This window comes from Daldinia caldariorum (assembly GCF_022478825.1).
Source record: "Daldinia caldariorum strain CBS 122874 unplaced genomic scaffold F4812scaffold_11, whole genome shotgun sequence".
NCBI lineage: Eukaryota > Fungi > Ascomycota > Sordariomycetes > Xylariales > Hypoxylaceae > Daldinia > Daldinia caldariorum.
The window spans coordinates 614,296-632,096 of NW_025953047.1; the positions used below are offsets into that span (position 1 = coordinate 614,296).

Genomic DNA, 17,801 nt, shown 5'->3' on the forward strand with positions numbered 1-17,801 from the left:
GCAAAAAAAAACCGCTTTCCTATTCTAGCTGGTTTGCCTTTAGTCCTCGGCGTCCCCCTGCATCTTCCTATCCCGTCTTGGTTAATGAACCCCCGCGCTTCTTACCTTCGGTTGCTTTTAGTTACATTGGCGGCTGGAGGGGCTTTCAGAATGAGGTTAATCAATCCTACGCGAAAGGATGAGGTGTACACTACATAGGTACCTTAATTACCGTTCTGATTCCGTCTTCCGTGAAATATGCATAGGTAAATGTATAAACACGGCGGTGTTATATACGAGAATTTGTTGTTGTTTATTCTCCATATTAATTAGGTAAAGTTGCTCTAATTTTGGGTTGCATTTCCAGACTTCATCGTACCAAGTCAGGAACGAAACCAGCGCCATGAGAAGCAAGATAATACGCTAACCGACTAGGTTACGTATGTGAATAATCTCAAGTGAGCCAGCCAAGTCAACAGTTTGAGCTCTCTTATTCCACACAATCTGTCGGCCGTTTTTTTTTTTTGCGCAAAGTAGGTAGCCGGTCTAGCCGTGGCCACGATTCGCATACTGCCTTAGGTATTCTTAACGTCCGCATAAGGTATGTAGTACGTACACTACACCTTTACACTCTGCAAGCTCAAGCCCGTAAGCAGCCGTCGCATTAGCCTCTTGGCCTCCATGGCTTGGTGCCAACCAAAGCCGTGGAATTCGACGTACTTGGATAACTTTGCATGAGCCTGTGGGTATTCCGCCGGATAAAGAATAGCTGATCTCAGGTATGGCCAGCTAGCAATTTGTAATTTATCCTATTGCGACGGCTCTCGTCAGTACAAGATGTTTGAACACTTTAGTAAGAGCTGTTAACAAAGTTGCTAAAGATGCTAAAAGCACTACCCGTCACTAGTTCAATGAAGAATCAAGCTGAATAACGGGCTGAAAGTAATGATCGGCGACTAATAATTCGTCATCTCCGATTCTAAGCCGTACCTAAGAATATCTAAGAATATCACAACTAATCAAGTAATTTCGTATTCAATTCCTTTGATGGTAGTAAGAAACCAAGAAACCAAGAAACAAATGACACCAAAAAAAGTCATATCCGTTGGCGGCTGTGGCAAAGCCTCACTCTCCACGGATTTTCTGAATACGGACACGGAGAACGGGACAGAGATGGGCAAACCGGGATAGGCCCTTACCTCTTGGGGGTCAAGTGATATGGAACTTGATGACAAGTTGAACCACCTAATAACCAGGCCACCTAAGTACCTACTCCAGGCTCCGGATGGGTTTCGGTACTGAATCCTCTGCGGAGAGACCCTTGCCTTATGATATCGAACCCTTGGGGGTCACGCCGGAGCTATACCGCAATCATCTTATTAGGACGATATTGCCCAAACTCCCATACCTAGTGTATACACAAATAGTGGCAGAAAATAAAACAATTCGCAATATCATTCCTTTTAAATATAGGTATATATGTATATAAACTAAATACACAAATGTATAAGTGCAGCGTTTCTAGAAAAGGCTTGCTCAACAGCTCATACAAAAACAACCTCACTAAAGAAAATAATTACATTAATTATACGGTAGATACTTCATGTAGTAGTACCTTTGGGCAAAGACGGGATGAAAAAAGCGAGAAAATTACCCGACTCGAAGAAGCGTGGAAGTTAATCTCGTTTCACTAATGTAGGTGCATTGGCCAATCAGAGTTCTAGTTTTCAACTTAGAAGGACAGACTGATCTGCACGGCACGATGCGTGCACCTGATTGGGCCCAAAGCCCTGGAACAATGATAGATTGGATAGGACTGAATGGCCTGCCCGATCCAACCCCTGGGGCTCACATTTCAGTGCTGGAAGATAATTGATCCCGTACCGTTTATCTTGGTTTTCTGGCCAATCTAATCTCTCCAGATTTCTTAAGAGATCCACTCGACTTACGGGACCACAGTTATCTGAACATTTTTTATCGCAACATCATTTGATATTAGCGATAAGATGCATACATTGCGCGCCGCTTGAAAACGCTGCTAGAGGCTTGCGACTTTTGCGATTCTACTTTTTTTTAGAACCGAGCGGCATTATACACCCAGTCCTCCCAAAATCATAATTTCTCTATCAAGATTTATCCACCATCATGTCAGCCGCTATTAGTGAACCCGAAAAGAAGCCAGAGTCTCTAGGCATGCGCAAGAATGGTAAGGACTGCAACAATATCTACGATTGACCTGGGGCTTATGGGTAATAAACAGGCAAGCAATGGCATCCGCCGCGAAAGGCATTCCGCCCCGGATCTGGCCTAACTTCCTATGAGCAACGAGCAAAACTGCGCACGGCGACGGCGGCTACGAAGGCGAGAGAAAAGGAAATGAAAGAAGAAAAGGAAACAGAAAGACAGGTAAAGTCGACACCATCTATACAAAAGGATAGGCACAGTGGGTGTAGCTGACACTGAAACTAGAAACGAGTTCAAGCCATCAAAGAGAAGCGCGCAGCAAAGGAGGAAAAGGAGAGATATGAGAAGATGGCAGAGAAAATGCACAAGAAACGAGTCGAACGCTTGAAGAGGAAGGAAAAGCGCAACAAGCTCCTTAACTCATGAGCCGACTAAACATCAGGATTATATCTACGATTACTTACTTCCCTTAGTTACACACGAAGCAGTGCTGGCCCTTGGGATATGTGTGGGTCGATTTAATGATGGCAGCGGCGAAAGCAGCCTACGGGATTCAGAATTGTCTTTGTATCAGTGGATTCTCGATGGATTCTGAGAGGCTTATGAGCACAAAACCTATCAGGAATTAGGATCCGGATTGGCTTATTATTCGCGACCGACAAAGACTAAATAGTACCCAACAGATAGGATTCCGCAGTATCATACCGGAATCAGGACTCCCAACATGACAGCTTGAGATAGGCCAGGCAGACAGGCAGGCAGACAGGCAAGGGTAGGGACTGATGGTGTCCTATGAAGTAAGATAATGTCTAACTTCACGAGGGTCGATACAGCTAGTAATATAACATCACACCTACAGGCTACACTACTACGTACAACTTGAAATCTTCTATTCAATATTTACTCTTGTGTCATTGTGTTGGGTCAACAGTACTACGTGATATTTACGATATTTACGAAACTACTATGTAATGTACCTAGATACCTAGTTAGAGAATAGTTTCAGCTACATATAACAGGTACCTAACCTATGGAACATAAATAGTGTAAGTGACATGTTGAAAGCGCGGAAGTTTCCGTAGTGGGGTGATGCATGTGCCAACGGACTACCGTAAACTTCCTCCGATCCAATCTATTCCCTCCTACTTTCTCCAAATTATTAACCATTCATAAGACTGCATCGACTGCATCGACTGTATACATGCTTAATGTAGGTACAATTTAATGCGCGTCGATATAAATCAGGCCACCCCTACCTTAAAAAAAAGCCACCTACCTCCGGTACTTGCGGGAACATGTCCAAGCATCAAGATTTCGACCTCCTGAAACCTATAACCACCTCACCACCACAACGACCTCGTCACCAAATAAGACGGTCGATAACTGAACTATCTTCGCCAATCAAGTTACCCCGGTATCACCACTTACATCATCAGCGAAAGGATCGCGACAACGATGACAACAATCCCCAATCCGCAAACCCGATGCATCTTCACCTGCCACGAGGCTCATTTGAGCTGCCACGATCTGAGGGTACCACGCCATGCGCGAATTCCGAAACGACCCTCAAATTCAGCATGCTGAACCCTTCGTCTGACGATGCTACGCGTAGCACCAAACATACCGCCCTTGTACCAAACGCGGTAACCGAAGACGAGTTGGCGCATGAGGAGAAAGAGAAAGTAGCAACAAGTTTAGCGTTCGTCACTACAGCTTCCAGGGTACCATTAAACATAGATTGGTCATAGTCTTCGATAACTAACAATCTAAATAGGGGGTTAAGAAAGTCACTTGTAGAACTAGGGGATTTTTCGATTTCCACGACGATGCGCCTGGATGATACATATTACTCTGTCCTCGAAAGGCTGCGCATACTTCAGAACACGATAGTATCCCTTAAAGGACTCACAACCATGTCTCAGGAGCTAGACGAAAGCTTCAAGGCAGAGTCGCAAGGGCTAGTAGACGAGTTAGAGCAGCAAGCCAAGTCGTTCGGCCACTTCGATGATCAGCAGAGACGGATCGAGGAACTACAGGGTCGCATACACGCAGGCCGCGACATGGTCGAAACTCTCAGCAAACGGGTAGATGTAGTACGAGAGCGAATCGAAGGCTGGGAAAGAGCAGACATGGAATGGCAAGAAAAGACAAGAAAACGCCTCAAGATCGTATGGATTATCACGTCTGTGATAGTTTTCTCACTAATCCTTTTACTGGTCATAGCCCAGTATGCGCCTTCGTCTGGTGATATCTCAGGGGTTCCCGACTTGACATCAAGCAACGAACAAGGAAAACCTGATCTAGGCAACATAGTTGGTAACCCAACCATAAACGCTGCCGCTTTGGTGGACGAGATGAGAGAAGCACTCAATAGCCAAAATGCCACCAAGTCTACCGGGAATGGTGTTCTCCGAGCTCTGGACGAGTTATGACCGAAGCCATAATTACCTCCTAACCTATACAATCACCATTCAAGCAATTGACCCGCCTAGAAATATTGATACCCCCAAACAACGCTTCTCAATAGAAAGGTCCTTAAGCACATTATCAGATTTGTAGCTAACGCCTTCAAGGTATTATTTTATTATCAACTGATTACTCTTCATCTTTAACACTACTTATATAGTACTCATATTTGTGCTGCAGTGGCGGCTATTCCACCCTCACCAATACTATTCATGTAAATACTAAATACCTACCTAGGTAGGTAACGTATTTATAATTAGCTCATTTATCAAGCGTTATAATTCCAGAAGCTCGTCAAAGGACGCCTAGAAGAAGCCTGCACGTGCAAGCCGAAGTGCGTTCCGTAGTAGCGCTTAGCTTACTATGTACTAGGTATGTAGGTGAAACTCACGAGTATGAATACCCACTAACCTAGTATAAGTCTAGGCATGCCGTCTGAACTGATGCCGTCTTAGCCGCGGATATATGGCACTTGTTAGACAAGCACTTGGCTTCAGCCCTGCAAGGTTCCAAAGCTGTGGAGTTTGTATTGTACAATACGTAAGACGCATGGAGCCGTGGCTGTACCTAATGAAGTTCTAACAGGTACCTATCACCTATTTGACCACTTCCATCACTGAAGTTTTTCGACTAGAATACACATGATATATGTCAGGTATTAAATCCATTTATATTCACATAGCGAGTCCCCTGAGTCAATCATTACGACAATAAGATAAGCGATACCTACCTCCTAGGTAATGATCTTAGGATCCGTCAGTATATTGAGGTATATATGCGTGTATCAAATTTTGAATAATCAGGTGCGTTAGTGCGTGTATCTTAAATAGTGAGATGGGTACATGGTCAACTAAGATCAGTACATGCACGTATCTGTCGACGTCATCTCTAAGCCACTCAGTACCTACATAGTATTACCTAGGAGAGAACTTTGAATTGATTGTCCTAGCTTTATGTATGTGGTCGTGATTCCCGAAAGCTCAGCCCCAAGGCCTCTAGCTTGATCACATGAGAAAGTTTCAGGGGAGCGAACGGAGCGAATGAAACAGTGCTGATTAGATGTTAGCACTGTATTTATATCTAATGGTATATCTCCAGTGCATGTTAGTTACACCTACCTAAGGTATCTAGGTAAGGTTTAGTAGGTACCTAAGGTACCTAGCTCTTCACCAGAGCAACTTACAAGGCACCGACTAGTACACCTTTCACCACATTGCAGGTTAAACAAGTAATTTCATTCACTTGCTTTCCTTCTTTTCTTTTTCTCATATTTCCAGTTTTCTATTTCCTCTTTTCCTACAATTCCAGTTAAATCTTGTTATTCGTGGAATATATCAAGGGATAAAGGGATAAGCGTTCGTGGCTGACAAGCATGACAATATTATTCTATCATTAAATCCATCAAATAAGAAGACCCCGCCATAATATCCACACGCCAATACCCCCCCGTACGCGTTGAGCACAATCGCTGGCATTTGGGCTGAAGCTTAACTTGTACGAAGACGGGACCAAAAGCGAGAAGGGGGAAAGAGTTCATCTCACAAGCCGTCACCATAAATTATAGACCTTCTTACCTGCTTTCCCCAAGTTGGAAAAAGAAAGAGAAAGATTCAAGATCAGATATGTCTACTGCGGATTTCGCCCAAGATGGCGCACCCCGCGGTCCTACTACCGATTCCACTACCCCTCCGAACCAAACCCTGACCGGAAAGCAGGAGCACTGTTCGTATCTCTTCTTGGCAGACCCTTCGATGCCATTATCATTCATACTAACTAACCATCGCCATCGCCGTTTGTAGACCTCAAACGAGAACTCATATCTGAGCAAGTTAACTGGGAAATATCCGAATTAAACTCGCCGACGGCCCTACGCAGATTTGGCGCCCCCTTTAAGTCGGAATTTGGAGAAGTCTCACCCTACGATTCTGAGCTTCCCATTTTACGTTACATATTCGTCCACCATGTGCGAGAGTTTCCGTTCCTCGACAGGGCGAAGGAGAAGGAATTCTGGCAAGACAAGCTGCAGGTCGTATGTAATTCCATTAACTCCCCATTCGCTGTATTAGACTAACATAAACGCTCCCGCGCAACTAGTTCCTCGAATCTTTCGCTAGCAAGAACATCTCATCCTCCGAAGACCGATTAGAAGAAACTAAACGTCGTAAGCTAGCCTTAAAATGTCGGAAGTTGGTCGAGTTGATGATGGTCTCCGGGGTCCCCACGGCCTCGGGGTTCGAGGAGCGCATAAGGTTTGCGGAGATGGAGATCGTAGACCGAGACGCAATCGACACTGGCGTGTTAAACACTATGCCGGAAGGACATTACGTTAACGGATGGGACGTCAATGTTGCCGGCGTGCGCATCACTCACGTCAAAAAACACATTAGACGTCATAAACATGCGGTACGCAGTTCCATGAGAGAGGGGTTTATATATACGTCTGATCTAATTTGTGGTAGGAATTCCTACTACGCGTCAAGCGGAAGGGCGAACTCGAATTTTACGTAGGCAGACGATACGGCGACTTTGCCCGATTACAAAAACAACTGAGGACAGAACTACCAGGAAAGGTTCTTCCTCCGTTGCCGAAGAAGAACAAGTCAGATACGTCTGCAGCGAGCTTAATGTCGCGTATCACGGATGGTGCTAACGACTCCGACAACTCGTCCGTATCATCTGTTTCTACTGCCACGCCTGGGACCCAAAGTGGCGGATTTACAGAGTCGATGAAGACCTTGACGGTTCGAGATCACCGCCGAAACAAATCTGTAGCTTCTAGTCGTGCGTCACCGCGCCCATCCTTCGAAACATCAGCCAGCAAGGCCCCAAGTCCTAAGCTCGATGTAAGTCATCTTTTGCCGAGACCTGTCTCGGTTAACCCAAACTAGCTGTGAAGATTAATGTTTTTTTAGAATGCGATCCTTTGGCGCGAGAACCAGCGTATATCATTGCGAGCATATTTGCGGTATCTACTACACAACTCCCAGATTGCGCAGACCAAAGCCCTGCAGCAGTTCTTAACGCTGGATCCAATCACCCCAACGGATGAAGATGTCGAGGACATCTTTCGTCGCAAAGCCGTTGATGAGAAGCGTATGGAGGAGCAGAAGCAATTTTACGAAATCGCAAGGAAAAGAGCCGCGGAGTTAGACGTGTATATGGAGCGATTTCGTCAAGATATTGTCGAGCGTAATGGGCTAACAAAGCTTCTCCAAGAGATCAAGGATAAAAACACCATTCAAGATCTAAGTCTACAATATCAGAAGTTCGCCGAATGGCTCCGTATCGAAGTGGCTGCAACAATCTACCACCTTTTCCTCGCCGAGGACAATTCGCCAGAATTGTTTGCTCAACTCAAGAGGATTCATTCCCTGATACCCTACACTCTCATGAAAAACGTCATTAGGCTCGCGAATCCAGCCGCTGTTATGTCAGGGGTGCTTGATCTTTTCCTGGCGCAACCCTTTGGAGCTCGATCTCTTATGCAAAGAATTTTTTCGCTAACCTTGAACGACGGAATTAAGAGCTACCAGAAATCCATCGATGCTTTAGCCGCCGCGATAGGAGATGACGTATATGTGAGCAAACTTAAACAATTTACGGATGCCGAGGAACATATAAAGGTTGCAATTCGAGAAGAAGCTGAGTCTGAGGGTTTAGACCTCATAGTTGCTATTCTGCGCTCTGAACATTTCACACCAGCTCTCACTGGCGAGCAATTTGGAAGATTGTTCAATGCGTATGTAGCCTTTAACAACGCAGTGGAAAATGTCGACGAGGAGTTAAAACAGGGCGCGCAGCTTTTCTCACATCTAAAGCAGCTTATGAAACTACAAACTAGACAGCGGGATAAGGCGATGATGCTCAGCCTAATCGAAGAGCCTGTCACTTTGCAATTATTCCGGGACCTTTTCACCATATTTTATGAACCTCTAGTGAGAGTTTATAAGTCGGCGAATGTGTACGACAGCATTACCGATTTCGCTCTTTTTATTGGTGATATGATCCAGGTGCGTTAGCTTGTTGTCGGCTCCACGAGCTATTTTTGATGGCCACTAACAACGTTAATAGGTTGTTGAAAAGTGCAGGGAGCAAGATGCCTCGGCAGACCCGAACCAGACGGTGCAGGCCTTCATTGACCTGTGTCAGCGCCATGAGCACAACTTTTACAAATTCATACACGAGGTTCATACACATGACAACGGCCTCTTCACGCAGCTTATGGGTTGGATCGAAGACATTTTAGAGTTCTTGCGAAAGGGGCCAGCTGGTGGAGCGCTGGATATCAACGCCCTTTTCGAAGGTGCCGTTGCTAGCGGAAACTTGGATAAAGAGAAGGCGATCGCGGAGATTAATCAGCTCATCGCTTGGCAAGAGGCTCGTAAGAAGTGGCATCAGGACAAAACCCGGCAAAAGATGGCTGCAGAAGGTTCGGCTGGCATGGACGGTTCCATGCCGGGTATCGGTAGCTTCAACGCTAGCGACTTTGGGCTCAATGAGGCGGACCTCGAAGACATGAGCTACGATGATGGTTCTGACGACGAAGCCGAAGCGGAAGAAGAGGACGAATTAGACCCTATAGAGGCGGAAAGACGAAGGCGGGCCAAAAGGCAGGATCGGCTCAAGGCTCGTGCTGGAGAACCTCAGAAGCCGGAGGTCAGCGAGGTACACCGGTTGAGAGATAACTTTATCCAAATGCTACGGCAGGTTCTAGCGCCCTAGACGTCATGTTTTTTTCTAAAAGTACAAGTTCAGCTTGGAGTTGAGGTTTAGGACAATGATGTATTCCCCTTTGGTCTGTTGCATTGATGAGCGTGCACTAGAAAAGAAGGTCGAGGTTAAGGGTTAATTAAGTGAGATAATGTTTGGCGAGCGGAATGGCATACTCGAGGCGTTTGAACAGCCCTCTAATTACAAGCGATTTCTTTCGAGAAATATGGATATCTTTGTTTACCTACCTAGGTACCTATATACCTAAGAGTGCATATAGCGCCAATTGTCATAGCATCAGGTTTAGGGAAGCTTAATTGAGATTCAGCTCGGATGATGTCTTGGCTATGTGTTTTGATCCATGTCTTTTTGAGATGATATTATCGAGTTACTTGTTTCCGGCTTTTTTGCCTTGTATTGATCTAAGCTATAACTCTAAGAACACCTACCTCACGTACATATAATTGGCCATTAGACATTTCAAGTTCTTCATAAATTGCTTCATTGGACAAGTTAATTAATTAGGTAGCTAGACATTTCTGGTATATCTGGATGTTATACTAATATAAGGTACTCTATTCGTATACACTTGCAGATTTTATCATGCTATGCTTATGCAAATATACAATTCGGCACATGTATAAGGTTTCCTATTGATCAATTGCACGTGATGATGATAATGCCGGTGGTTAAAACGGCTTACTACAGGTATGTACTACATACGCAAAGGTGGGCGAGGTGAGGTACAGGGAGGGTGAGTGGGGGTGGGGTGGATAATGTATTGTATACGTACAAGAATAGGTACCTCCTGCTTGTGGAAAGGTCCGGCTTTATTATCCCTCGGTAATCAGAAACGACGCTATTGGAGGACAGAATTCAATCGTCTGGAAGCAGCGGTTGAACTTCGACCGGCATCATCACTTTTTTCTATCTTCCGTCTTTTTTTTTTTGGCCATTCCCCGAAACTCGCAGGAACAAGAGAAGAGTTGTTTTCACTGCAACCCTTTTCTCTCTTCTCTCCTCTCCTTCTTATACGTCTCCTATCACATAATGGCATCTTCAATGGCACTAAGGAGGTTAGCTCTTGGCTCTACCGTGAGTCTTTCTCCCTTGCTTGCTTGCAGCTTTAAACAATAAGTCGCATAAGCTTTTTGAGGTTTATACCAAAGTATGATGGAGATGCGCAAACTGGAGATGCTAACATCCGCTCGCTTTTATTAGTTCTCGAGGGCAGCCAAGTGCCAAGCCAGAACTTTCTCTTCCACACGGCCTGTTTGTATGTGTACCCCGCTGATGTCGTGCAGCAGCTACGAATATTTGACCTCTAATTGCATGTGCGCGCGCAGCTCGGATCATCGCGAATAACCCACTACGGGCCAAGGAAGCGCCGATACATGTTAGCAACAAATACCCCGTTATCGTATGTCGCACGTCCCACGCCTCTCTACTCTATTAAGTAAAGAGAGAGATATTACTTTTAGGATCAAAACCGGTTAACTTTAACCGTAGGACCACGAATACGATGCCATCGTTGTTGGTGCTGGTGGTTCCGGTTTACGAGCGGCCTTCGGCTTGGCGGAAGCCGGCTTCAACACGGCTTGCATATCAAAACTCTTCCCCACGCGAAGTCACACCGTCGCCGCCCAGGGCGGTATCAACGCCGCCTTAGGAAACATGCACGAGGATGATTGGAGATGGCACATGTACGATACCGTCAAGGGTTCCGACTGGCTTGGTGATCAAGATGCTATTCACTACATGACGAGAGAAGCGCCCGCCTCAATTATCGAGCTGGAGAACTACGGTTGCCCGTTCTCGAGAACGGAAGACGGAAAGATGTAAGTCGAGGCTAAATCTCGCATGGTACATATAAGCGCTTCTAACATTCGTCGCTAGCTACCAGCGTGCTTTCGGTGGTCAATCGCAGAAGTACGGCAAGGGTGGCCAGGCTTACCGTTGCTGCGCTGCCGCCGACCGAACTGGACACGCTCTCCTACACACTCTATATGGTCAATCTCTACGACACAGCACCAACTACTTCATCGAGTTCTTTGCTCTTGATCTGATCATGGAAGACGGAGAATGCCGTGGTGTATTGGCCTATAACCAGGAGGATGGTACCCTCCACAGGTTCCTTGCGCAGAACACCGTTTTAGCCACTGGTGGATACGGCCGAGCTTACTTCAGCTGCACGTCGGCGCACACTTGTACCGGTGATGGTATGGCTATGGTTGCCCGTGCCGGTCTCCCCAACCAGGATCTCGAATTCGTCCAGTTCCACCCTACCGGTATCTACGGAGCTGGTTGCTTGATCACGGAAGGTTCTCGAGGTGAGGGTGGTTACCTCCTTAACTCCGAAGGCGAGCGATTCATGGAACGATACGCGCCTACTGCAAAGGATCTGGCCAGTCGTGACGTCGTCTCCCGATCTATGACCTTGGAAATCCGCGAGGGACGAGGTGTTGGTCCCGAGAAGGATCACATCTACCTTCAACTAAGCCACTTGCCTGCTGAAATCCTTGCTGAGCGTCTACCCGGTATCTCCGAGACTGCCGCCATCTTCGCTGGTGTTGATGTCCGCAAGCAGCCTATCCCCGTCCTGCCGACTGTCCACTACAACATGGGTGGTATTCCGACAAGGTACACTGGTGAGGTTCTTACTGTCGACGAGAAGGGTGAAGACAAGGTTGTTCCTGGCTTGTTCGCTTGCGGTGAAGCCGCTTGTGTCTCCGTCCACGGTGCCAACCGACTTGGTGCCAACTCCCTGCTGGATCTCGTAGTGTTTGGCCGAGCCGTTTCCCACACTATCCGAGACAAATTCACCCCGGGTACTAAGCCTAAGCCCATCAGCGCTGACGCTGGTGCTGAATCGATTGAGGTCCTGGACCAGGTCCGTAACGCAGACGGCCCCAAGAGCACCGCTGAGATCCGACTAGCAATGCAGAAGGCCATGCAGACGGATGTGAGCGTCTTCCGTACACAAGAGAGCTTGGACGAGGGTGTGAAGAAAGTGACCGAGATTGACGGTACCTTCTCTCAAGTCGGAATCAAGGACCGCAGCATGATCTGGAACTCGGATCTCGTTGAGACCCTCGAGTTAAGGAACCTGCTCACCTGCGCGTAAGTTAAAGAATTTTCCTGATCGAAAGCACAATAAGGCTAATAACTTCATTTAGTACTCAGACGGCGGTAGCCGCTGCTAACCGAAAGGAGTCTCGTGGCGCTCACGCCCGAGAAGACTACCCCGAGCGAGACGACGACAACTGGATGAAGCACACGCTCACCTTCCAAAAGAAGCCCCACGGTAAAGTCGAGCTCGGTTACCGACGAGTGATCGGCACGACTCTGGACGAGAACGAGTGCAAGGCCGTCCCGCCGTTCAAGCGGACTTACTAGACAAAACAAGGAAAAATTCGGGCAACTTTGGATTTGTGGGATTATCGAATAGATGAGACAAAATGAGCTAGCTTACCCAATATCAGCTAATGAGGGGGGTATGGTATGTATGAGCCGGAGACGTATCCCTTAAGTCTGGCAGATTGGGGGGGAGCGGGGTGAGTGTTGAGATGAGCCGTCTGGTGCCGGGCGGGTTACCTACCTACCTAGGTACCTTATGTATGTATCTTATGCATGGTTTTGCGAACGATGTGTATACGGATAGAATACCAATGTTTTTTTAACTGTTCAAATTTACCTGATGTTATATAGGTACGATATGTGTGTGAACTGGGTTAAGCAACAACAGTCCAAAGGGGGAGGTGGGTGGTGAGTGAGATAGTGAAGTAAAATAAGAGAGAGAGGAAAAACAAAAGGGAAAGGGAAAATGAAAAAAAAATATACCGGGTGTCGGACTCGAACCGACCTCTCCTTGGAAATAAGCGATCCGTCCGTGTTGTGCGTGTTTAGCGATTTGAACCATTAGGTATGCGCGCGCTGCACCAAGTGTACACTGAGTTAAAGACGACGCAAGGTTAGATGGATATATAGCTCCCCAGGCGACTTTCACCAAGTAGTCCGACCCGGCTTGTTGTGCTGTGTACTAGTATGTTGGTATTTACGGTATATATATACAGTGACCTGAAATAAATATGTGACGAACCTACACTCAGGTCCGTTAGAGTGTAGTGCCGATGGGTCTTGATTTTCAGGTAAACAGTAACGATACGAGTCAAGTGTCAAAATAAACGTTGAAGTGTTCGTCAGGAAGGCTTGGAGTCCTTCCCCTTATATGGGTTAGATATAAGACTTAGATTGATAGCTAATGAGCTTGAAATGAATGACTAGATACATGAGAAACGTTCGATAGTTATATGAAATGCCCTTTCACTGTGTTGCTCTGTTTTGTCGTTTTCCCTGAGTGATCTTGTCAGTTCGTTGGATCTTGTCAAGATCCATCAAATCTCTAAGATCCATCAAATCTCTAAAAAGATCCATTCAACCGACGTTTATCCGAATCGTTGTTGGTCATAACCCCGCTTCCTCACTTGATATGGCTCATCAGGCTGTTGGTTCGTAACAAAATAACGTCCAAAGGAAATTTCCTACCTTATAATATTATAAAATTTTACCTTTAAAACATAAAAAATCTTATTTTTTCCTATATAAAATAAATATATTTTCAATATACTATTACTTTACCACTAAATTCTTATTTAACGAAAATAATAAAAAATAAAGTAAGTTAATAAAAACTTTATGTAACTAATTATTAAAGCATGTGTAAAGTAAAAACAATTATTTATTAAATTACGTAAAGTTATAACTGTTTGAACTTTATAAGTTTTGGTATAAAAATGGGCATTGGACGTTATTTATTTCGGGCCACTGTAAGTAGGTAAAAGTACTGACTGGGAAAGAGATAGATAGGTTGTGATAGGTCGACAAGGAGGGGGCGGGGGCGGTCTGCGGCTGTGTCACGCGAGTAGGCAGATAGACGGGAAGAGAGAGGTATGTGCGCGTCTTGGCGCGGTAGCAGGCAGGCAAGTACCTAGATAGATGTCTGGTAGCGGACGCGTATGGTTATTGGATGGGGTGCCCGGTGTGCCCGGTGTGCCTGACCTGTTAAAGTTATTGCGAAACTTCGTTCTGTTTGGAGCACGAATCGGAATGTCGAAGTAGGTGGTGGCCTTAAAAGAAAAGAACCGTATCTGGTCTTGCTGTCTTGGTTCCGATCCCAGATATACCGGAATTTCTTCTTCTGGTACACACATATAGTAGAACACCCGGCTTGGCTCGGCTGGTATGCTCGCGATCGCGATCGCGATCACGATAAATGCGTCACGGCGCTCCTTCACCGTCGATATAAAAGCCGGTAACGCAGAAAGTCTACCGCTATTATTTACCTCTAGTAGTAGTATGTTAGATGCTACAGCTGGTGTTTATAAATATCTCCATCCATGTGTCTAGTTTCCCCCCTTCTCCTCGCTGTCAACTCATGATATTCTTCCGTTTTCCACTCTGAAAATAACGTTACCAACCTTTTTTTTAATAATAATAAAAATGCTCCCTTTATTATTCCTATCCTACTTAAGCGCCTCCCCCCTTCTAAGCAGTCAAAGCAGTCAGCCCGCTTCGTCGATAAATCTAACCGCCTTGAGCGCGAGGAACAGTATCTCCGTCTTGGAGTGCTGGCAGCTCGCCTTGCCGTCCACCAGGGCCTCGGGCTTCGACGTGCTGCAAATGGGCGATACTGCGAACGCGTCGTATTACATCATGCCGCCGAGGTTCGACAGCGGACGGCACCCGGGGCCCGCGAGGCAGTATGTCTGGGTTGTCAGCGGCGTTTTGCATAGTATGACTTTTTCTTCTTCCGTTTTTGCCCTTTCACTCTCTTAAGTAAAGTATTCCTCCCTTTGACCAATAAGACCTTGGGAGCCTGTCGCTGAGACAAGACAAGACGGGACGGGATGGCTTGGGCTAATAATAAGTAACCGAACTAAAGTAAGCCTGCCGAACGCCACCGACGAAGTTACTATCCATGGCGGCAGATACGGACTCTTGTATGTCGAGGACACGTCGGACGTGTCAGCTTGGGGCCACAGGACGACGTTTCCGGGCTACGACGAGACGGTCCTGCTGATGCTTCCGGTTCGGGATGGCGTCAACCCGCCGCATACGGTCTTACATGATGGGCCCTGTAAGATGGAAATGCCTGTTGTTGGTAGCGGAGAATGAATACCGTGGCAGCCATGACCGTAGTAGAGAAGTCTTGGTATATAATAAGGCTGCAAGAAAGACAGATGTAAGATGTCTTGCAATACCCGAGTTCTCCTTGGAATAGGTACCTACCTATGACTTAATTTCTCCTGCAAGCGGCTCGGACACCGTGATGCTTACTCTAGTCGTTAAACGACTAATAAAAAAACGTCGAGAACATATTTAAAAAGTCTCGTCGGATTCAAGGTACCTGAATCGAGGCTTCTGTCATGTATAGGTACGTTGTTTAGCGGTATAGTTGTGAGCTACCAAGGAAATTAGTTTATGAATACAGGAAGTGTTGAAGCTTTAGGTAGGTATTTTCTAGTTCAGGTTGTCGACGATGTTTCTAATATAGGTATGAATACAAAAGCAACATTTGGTAATTAATGAACACAGAACCTACTCTGCGATTGCGTCATCTCTAATGAGATAAACGCCCCTATTGAAAAATGACAAGACATTACAACTAATATATCACAGGCATCTTTTCAATATTATGCCATGTATCCTACCTCAAGACATTCGGAAGGGAGCTGTATCCTGATAGGATGTTAGGCTTCAGGTTAATATACCTGTACAACGTTCCACATGCAGTACGATAAAATACATACGGTATAGTCGCCGCTGGGTGGGGGGTTGCGCAGTAATTTCCATGGCAGCCAGCTAATGTACTTAAGGTAGGTCCTTTGACAATTTTCCTGATTTACGCGGCAGTTCAATTCCGACGGAACACCCGATCCTTTCACCGCGGGGCGGGGGGGCGTCTCATAATCTGTACTGCCTATGCCTCCGAGAGGAGAATAAAGGCCATGTTCATCAACTTGTATAAAAACCAACCGACCTGGGAAAGTCTACCTAAGGCATCAATCATATGAACCCTAAAACAAAGAGGACATACCGAGAGGTTATTTTATTTATTTAATTATCATTCTTCTTATTATTTTTTTCCACAATCACAAGACCCTGAGATTCATAATGTCCGTGGCACTAATCACAGCGGGGAGCGCCGGGCTTGGAGCCGCGGCTTCCCGGGTCTTTGCGAAGAACGGCTACCGGGTCATCGTGAACTACGCCAGCAACGAAGAGAGAGCTAATAAGCTTTTGGAAGAACTCCCGCCTTTGTCTACTCTGCCACGAGACAGTGGCAGCGAACATTTCGCTGTCATCAAAGCTGATCTCGGCAGTCGAGATGATATCAATCGTCTGATCAAGGAGACTGTGGACAGGTTCGGTCGATTGGACGTTGTCTTCTCCAACGGTGGCTGGACTCGTTTGTGAGTCAATTTGCTCAACACGGGTATCCCTTAACGTTCTTTTTGGGAGATGACTGACATATGTTTCCCCATAGCCGCGGAATGGAGAGTATCGACGACAACACCCACGAAGAGGAGTGGGATCGCGCTTTTAACATGAACGTAAAATCCCATCTATGGCTGATGCAAGCTGCCAAGAAACACCTTGACGAAACCGAAGGCGCTTTCATTACGACGGCGTCTATAGCTGGTGTGGTCTCAAGTGGAAGTTCTCTGGTAAATACATACCTACTCTTGACTTGGAACCTTTTTAGATTTTGACTTGACTTTGTAATAACACCAAATAACTGCTTAGGCATATTCCGCCACTAAGGCCGCGCAGATCCATCTGATGAAGGGGCTTGCGATAATGGCCGCTCCTAAGATCAGAGTCAATACTGTTTCGCCAGGACTCCTGCTAACGGTGAGATGTTTTAAACTGTCAGAGTTAATAAGTATTCGTGAGTCTAACGTTGGGTTATAGGAATGGGGAAACCGCTTCTCGGACGAGCAGAAGGAAGGTCATCTGCAAAAGACCAAGCTCAAGCGCTACGTGACCGTTGAGGACGTCGCTGAGCAGGTGCTTACTTTTGCGAAGAGCAAGAGCACAACGGGAGTTAACGTGGTGATGGATTCCGGGTTCATTCTATGATTCTATCACCGGGAGATGCACGTAGTATTTTTGAGACTGGTCATTTCTGAACACTAAGGTACCTTAGAGAGAGAGGTGTGCACTGATAATATAAAGTGTAATACACTTAACTTGCACTCGTTGTGGCTTGGGTCAGAGTGAGAGGTGAACGAATGAACAAAGGTACTATGTAAGAGTGAGAAGGCTTAGAATGGTACCTATAGTACACAGTACTCAAGATAAATTCATGCATAGAATGATGTAATGACGCACTGTGTCAACGCCTAAATCAGTAGTATCATCCTAGCAGCCCCGGCGGCCTAGGCTGCCACGTGGGAAGG

The 17,801-nt window shown here is 46.1% G+C and overlaps 5 protein-coding genes across 5 annotated transcripts; all 5 read left to right on the top strand.

The window, feature by feature from the left end:
- Nucleotides 1-1,905: 1,905 nt before the first annotated feature.
- F4812DRAFT_432817 (uncharacterized protein) lies at nucleotides 1,906-3,199 on the top strand. Its single transcript, XM_047934568.1, has 3 exons — nucleotides 1,906-2,185; nucleotides 2,240-2,385; nucleotides 2,449-3,199. The coding sequence occupies exons 1-3, from the start codon at nucleotides 2,125-2,127 to the stop codon at nucleotides 2,587-2,589; spliced, it is 348 nt and encodes a 115-aa protein (XP_047789108.1). The 5' UTR covers nucleotides 1,906-2,124; the 3' UTR covers nucleotides 2,590-3,199.
- A 259-nt stretch (nucleotides 3,200-3,458) lies between these two features.
- F4812DRAFT_451717 (uncharacterized protein) lies at nucleotides 3,459-4,595 on the top strand (the record flags this gene model as incomplete). Its single annotated transcript, XM_047936253.1, has 2 exons — nucleotides 3,459-3,862; nucleotides 3,938-4,595. The coding sequence occupies 2 exons, from the start codon at nucleotides 3,459-3,461 to the stop codon at nucleotides 4,593-4,595; spliced, it is 1,062 nt and encodes a 353-aa protein (XP_047789109.1).
- A 1,656-nt stretch (nucleotides 4,596-6,251) lies between these two features.
- On the top strand, nucleotides 6,252-12,735 carry F4812DRAFT_451718 (succinate flavoprotein subunit; the record flags this gene model as incomplete). The annotated part of the gene is made up of 12 exons (XM_047936254.1): nucleotides 6,252-6,351; nucleotides 6,429-6,658; nucleotides 6,724-6,984; nucleotides 7,089-7,472; nucleotides 7,542-8,639; nucleotides 8,701-9,336; nucleotides 9,714-9,793; nucleotides 10,487-10,611; nucleotides 10,686-10,759; nucleotides 10,849-11,177; nucleotides 11,236-12,459; nucleotides 12,516-12,735. The coding sequence occupies 12 exons, from the start codon at nucleotides 6,252-6,254 to the stop codon at nucleotides 12,733-12,735; spliced, it is 4,761 nt and encodes a 1,586-aa protein (XP_047789110.1).
- Nucleotides 12,736-14,694: 1,959 nt separating this feature from the next.
- F4812DRAFT_67217 (uncharacterized protein) lies at nucleotides 14,695-15,657 on the top strand. Its single transcript, XM_047939292.1, has 2 exons — nucleotides 14,695-15,130; nucleotides 15,236-15,657. The coding sequence occupies exons 1-2, from the start codon at nucleotides 14,839-14,841 to the stop codon at nucleotides 15,511-15,513; spliced, it is 570 nt and encodes a 189-aa protein (XP_047789111.1). The 5' UTR covers nucleotides 14,695-14,838; the 3' UTR covers nucleotides 15,514-15,657.
- Nucleotides 15,658-16,013: 356 nt separating this feature from the next.
- On the top strand, nucleotides 16,014-17,800 carry F4812DRAFT_66790 (NAD(P)-binding protein). Its single transcript, XM_047939290.1, has 4 exons — nucleotides 16,014-16,811; nucleotides 16,886-17,066; nucleotides 17,146-17,253; nucleotides 17,314-17,800. The coding sequence occupies exons 1-4, from the start codon at nucleotides 16,513-16,515 to the stop codon at nucleotides 17,479-17,481; spliced, it is 756 nt and encodes a 251-aa protein (XP_047789112.1). The 5' UTR covers nucleotides 16,014-16,512; the 3' UTR covers nucleotides 17,482-17,800.
- The last annotated feature ends 1 nt before the right edge of the window (nucleotide 17,801 follows it).

Excerpts from the sequence above, each read along its gene's own strand:
- F4812DRAFT_432817 (XM_047934568.1), top strand. The coding sequence starts at position 2,125 with ATGTCAGCCGCTATTAGTGAACCCGAAAAGAAGCCAGAGTCTCTAGGC. Across the intron at positions 2,186-2,239 it reads TCTAGGCATGCGCAAGAATG|GCAAGCAATGGCATCCGCCG; the intron begins GTAAGGACTGCA and ends GGTAATAAACAG. Across the intron at positions 2,386-2,448 it reads AAAAGGAAACAGAAAGACAG|AAACGAGTTCAAGCCATCAA; the intron begins GTAAAGTCGACA and ends CACTGAAACTAG.
- F4812DRAFT_67217 (XM_047939292.1), top strand. The coding sequence starts at position 14,839 with ATGCTCCCTTTATTATTCCTATCCTACTTAAGCGCCTCCCCCCTTCTA. Across the intron at positions 15,131-15,235 it reads TGTCAGCGGCGTTTTGCATA|ACGGGACGGGATGGCTTGGG; the intron begins GTATGACTTTTT and ends AGACAAGACAAG.
- F4812DRAFT_66790 (XM_047939290.1), top strand. The coding sequence starts at position 16,513 with ATGTCCGTGGCACTAATCACAGCGGGGAGCGCCGGGCTTGGAGCCGCG. Across the intron at positions 16,812-16,885 it reads AACGGTGGCTGGACTCGTTT|CCGCGGAATGGAGAGTATCG; the intron begins GTGAGTCAATTT and ends GTTTCCCCATAG. Across the intron at positions 17,254-17,313 it reads CGCCAGGACTCCTGCTAACG|GAATGGGGAAACCGCTTCTC; the intron begins GTGAGATGTTTT and ends GTTGGGTTATAG.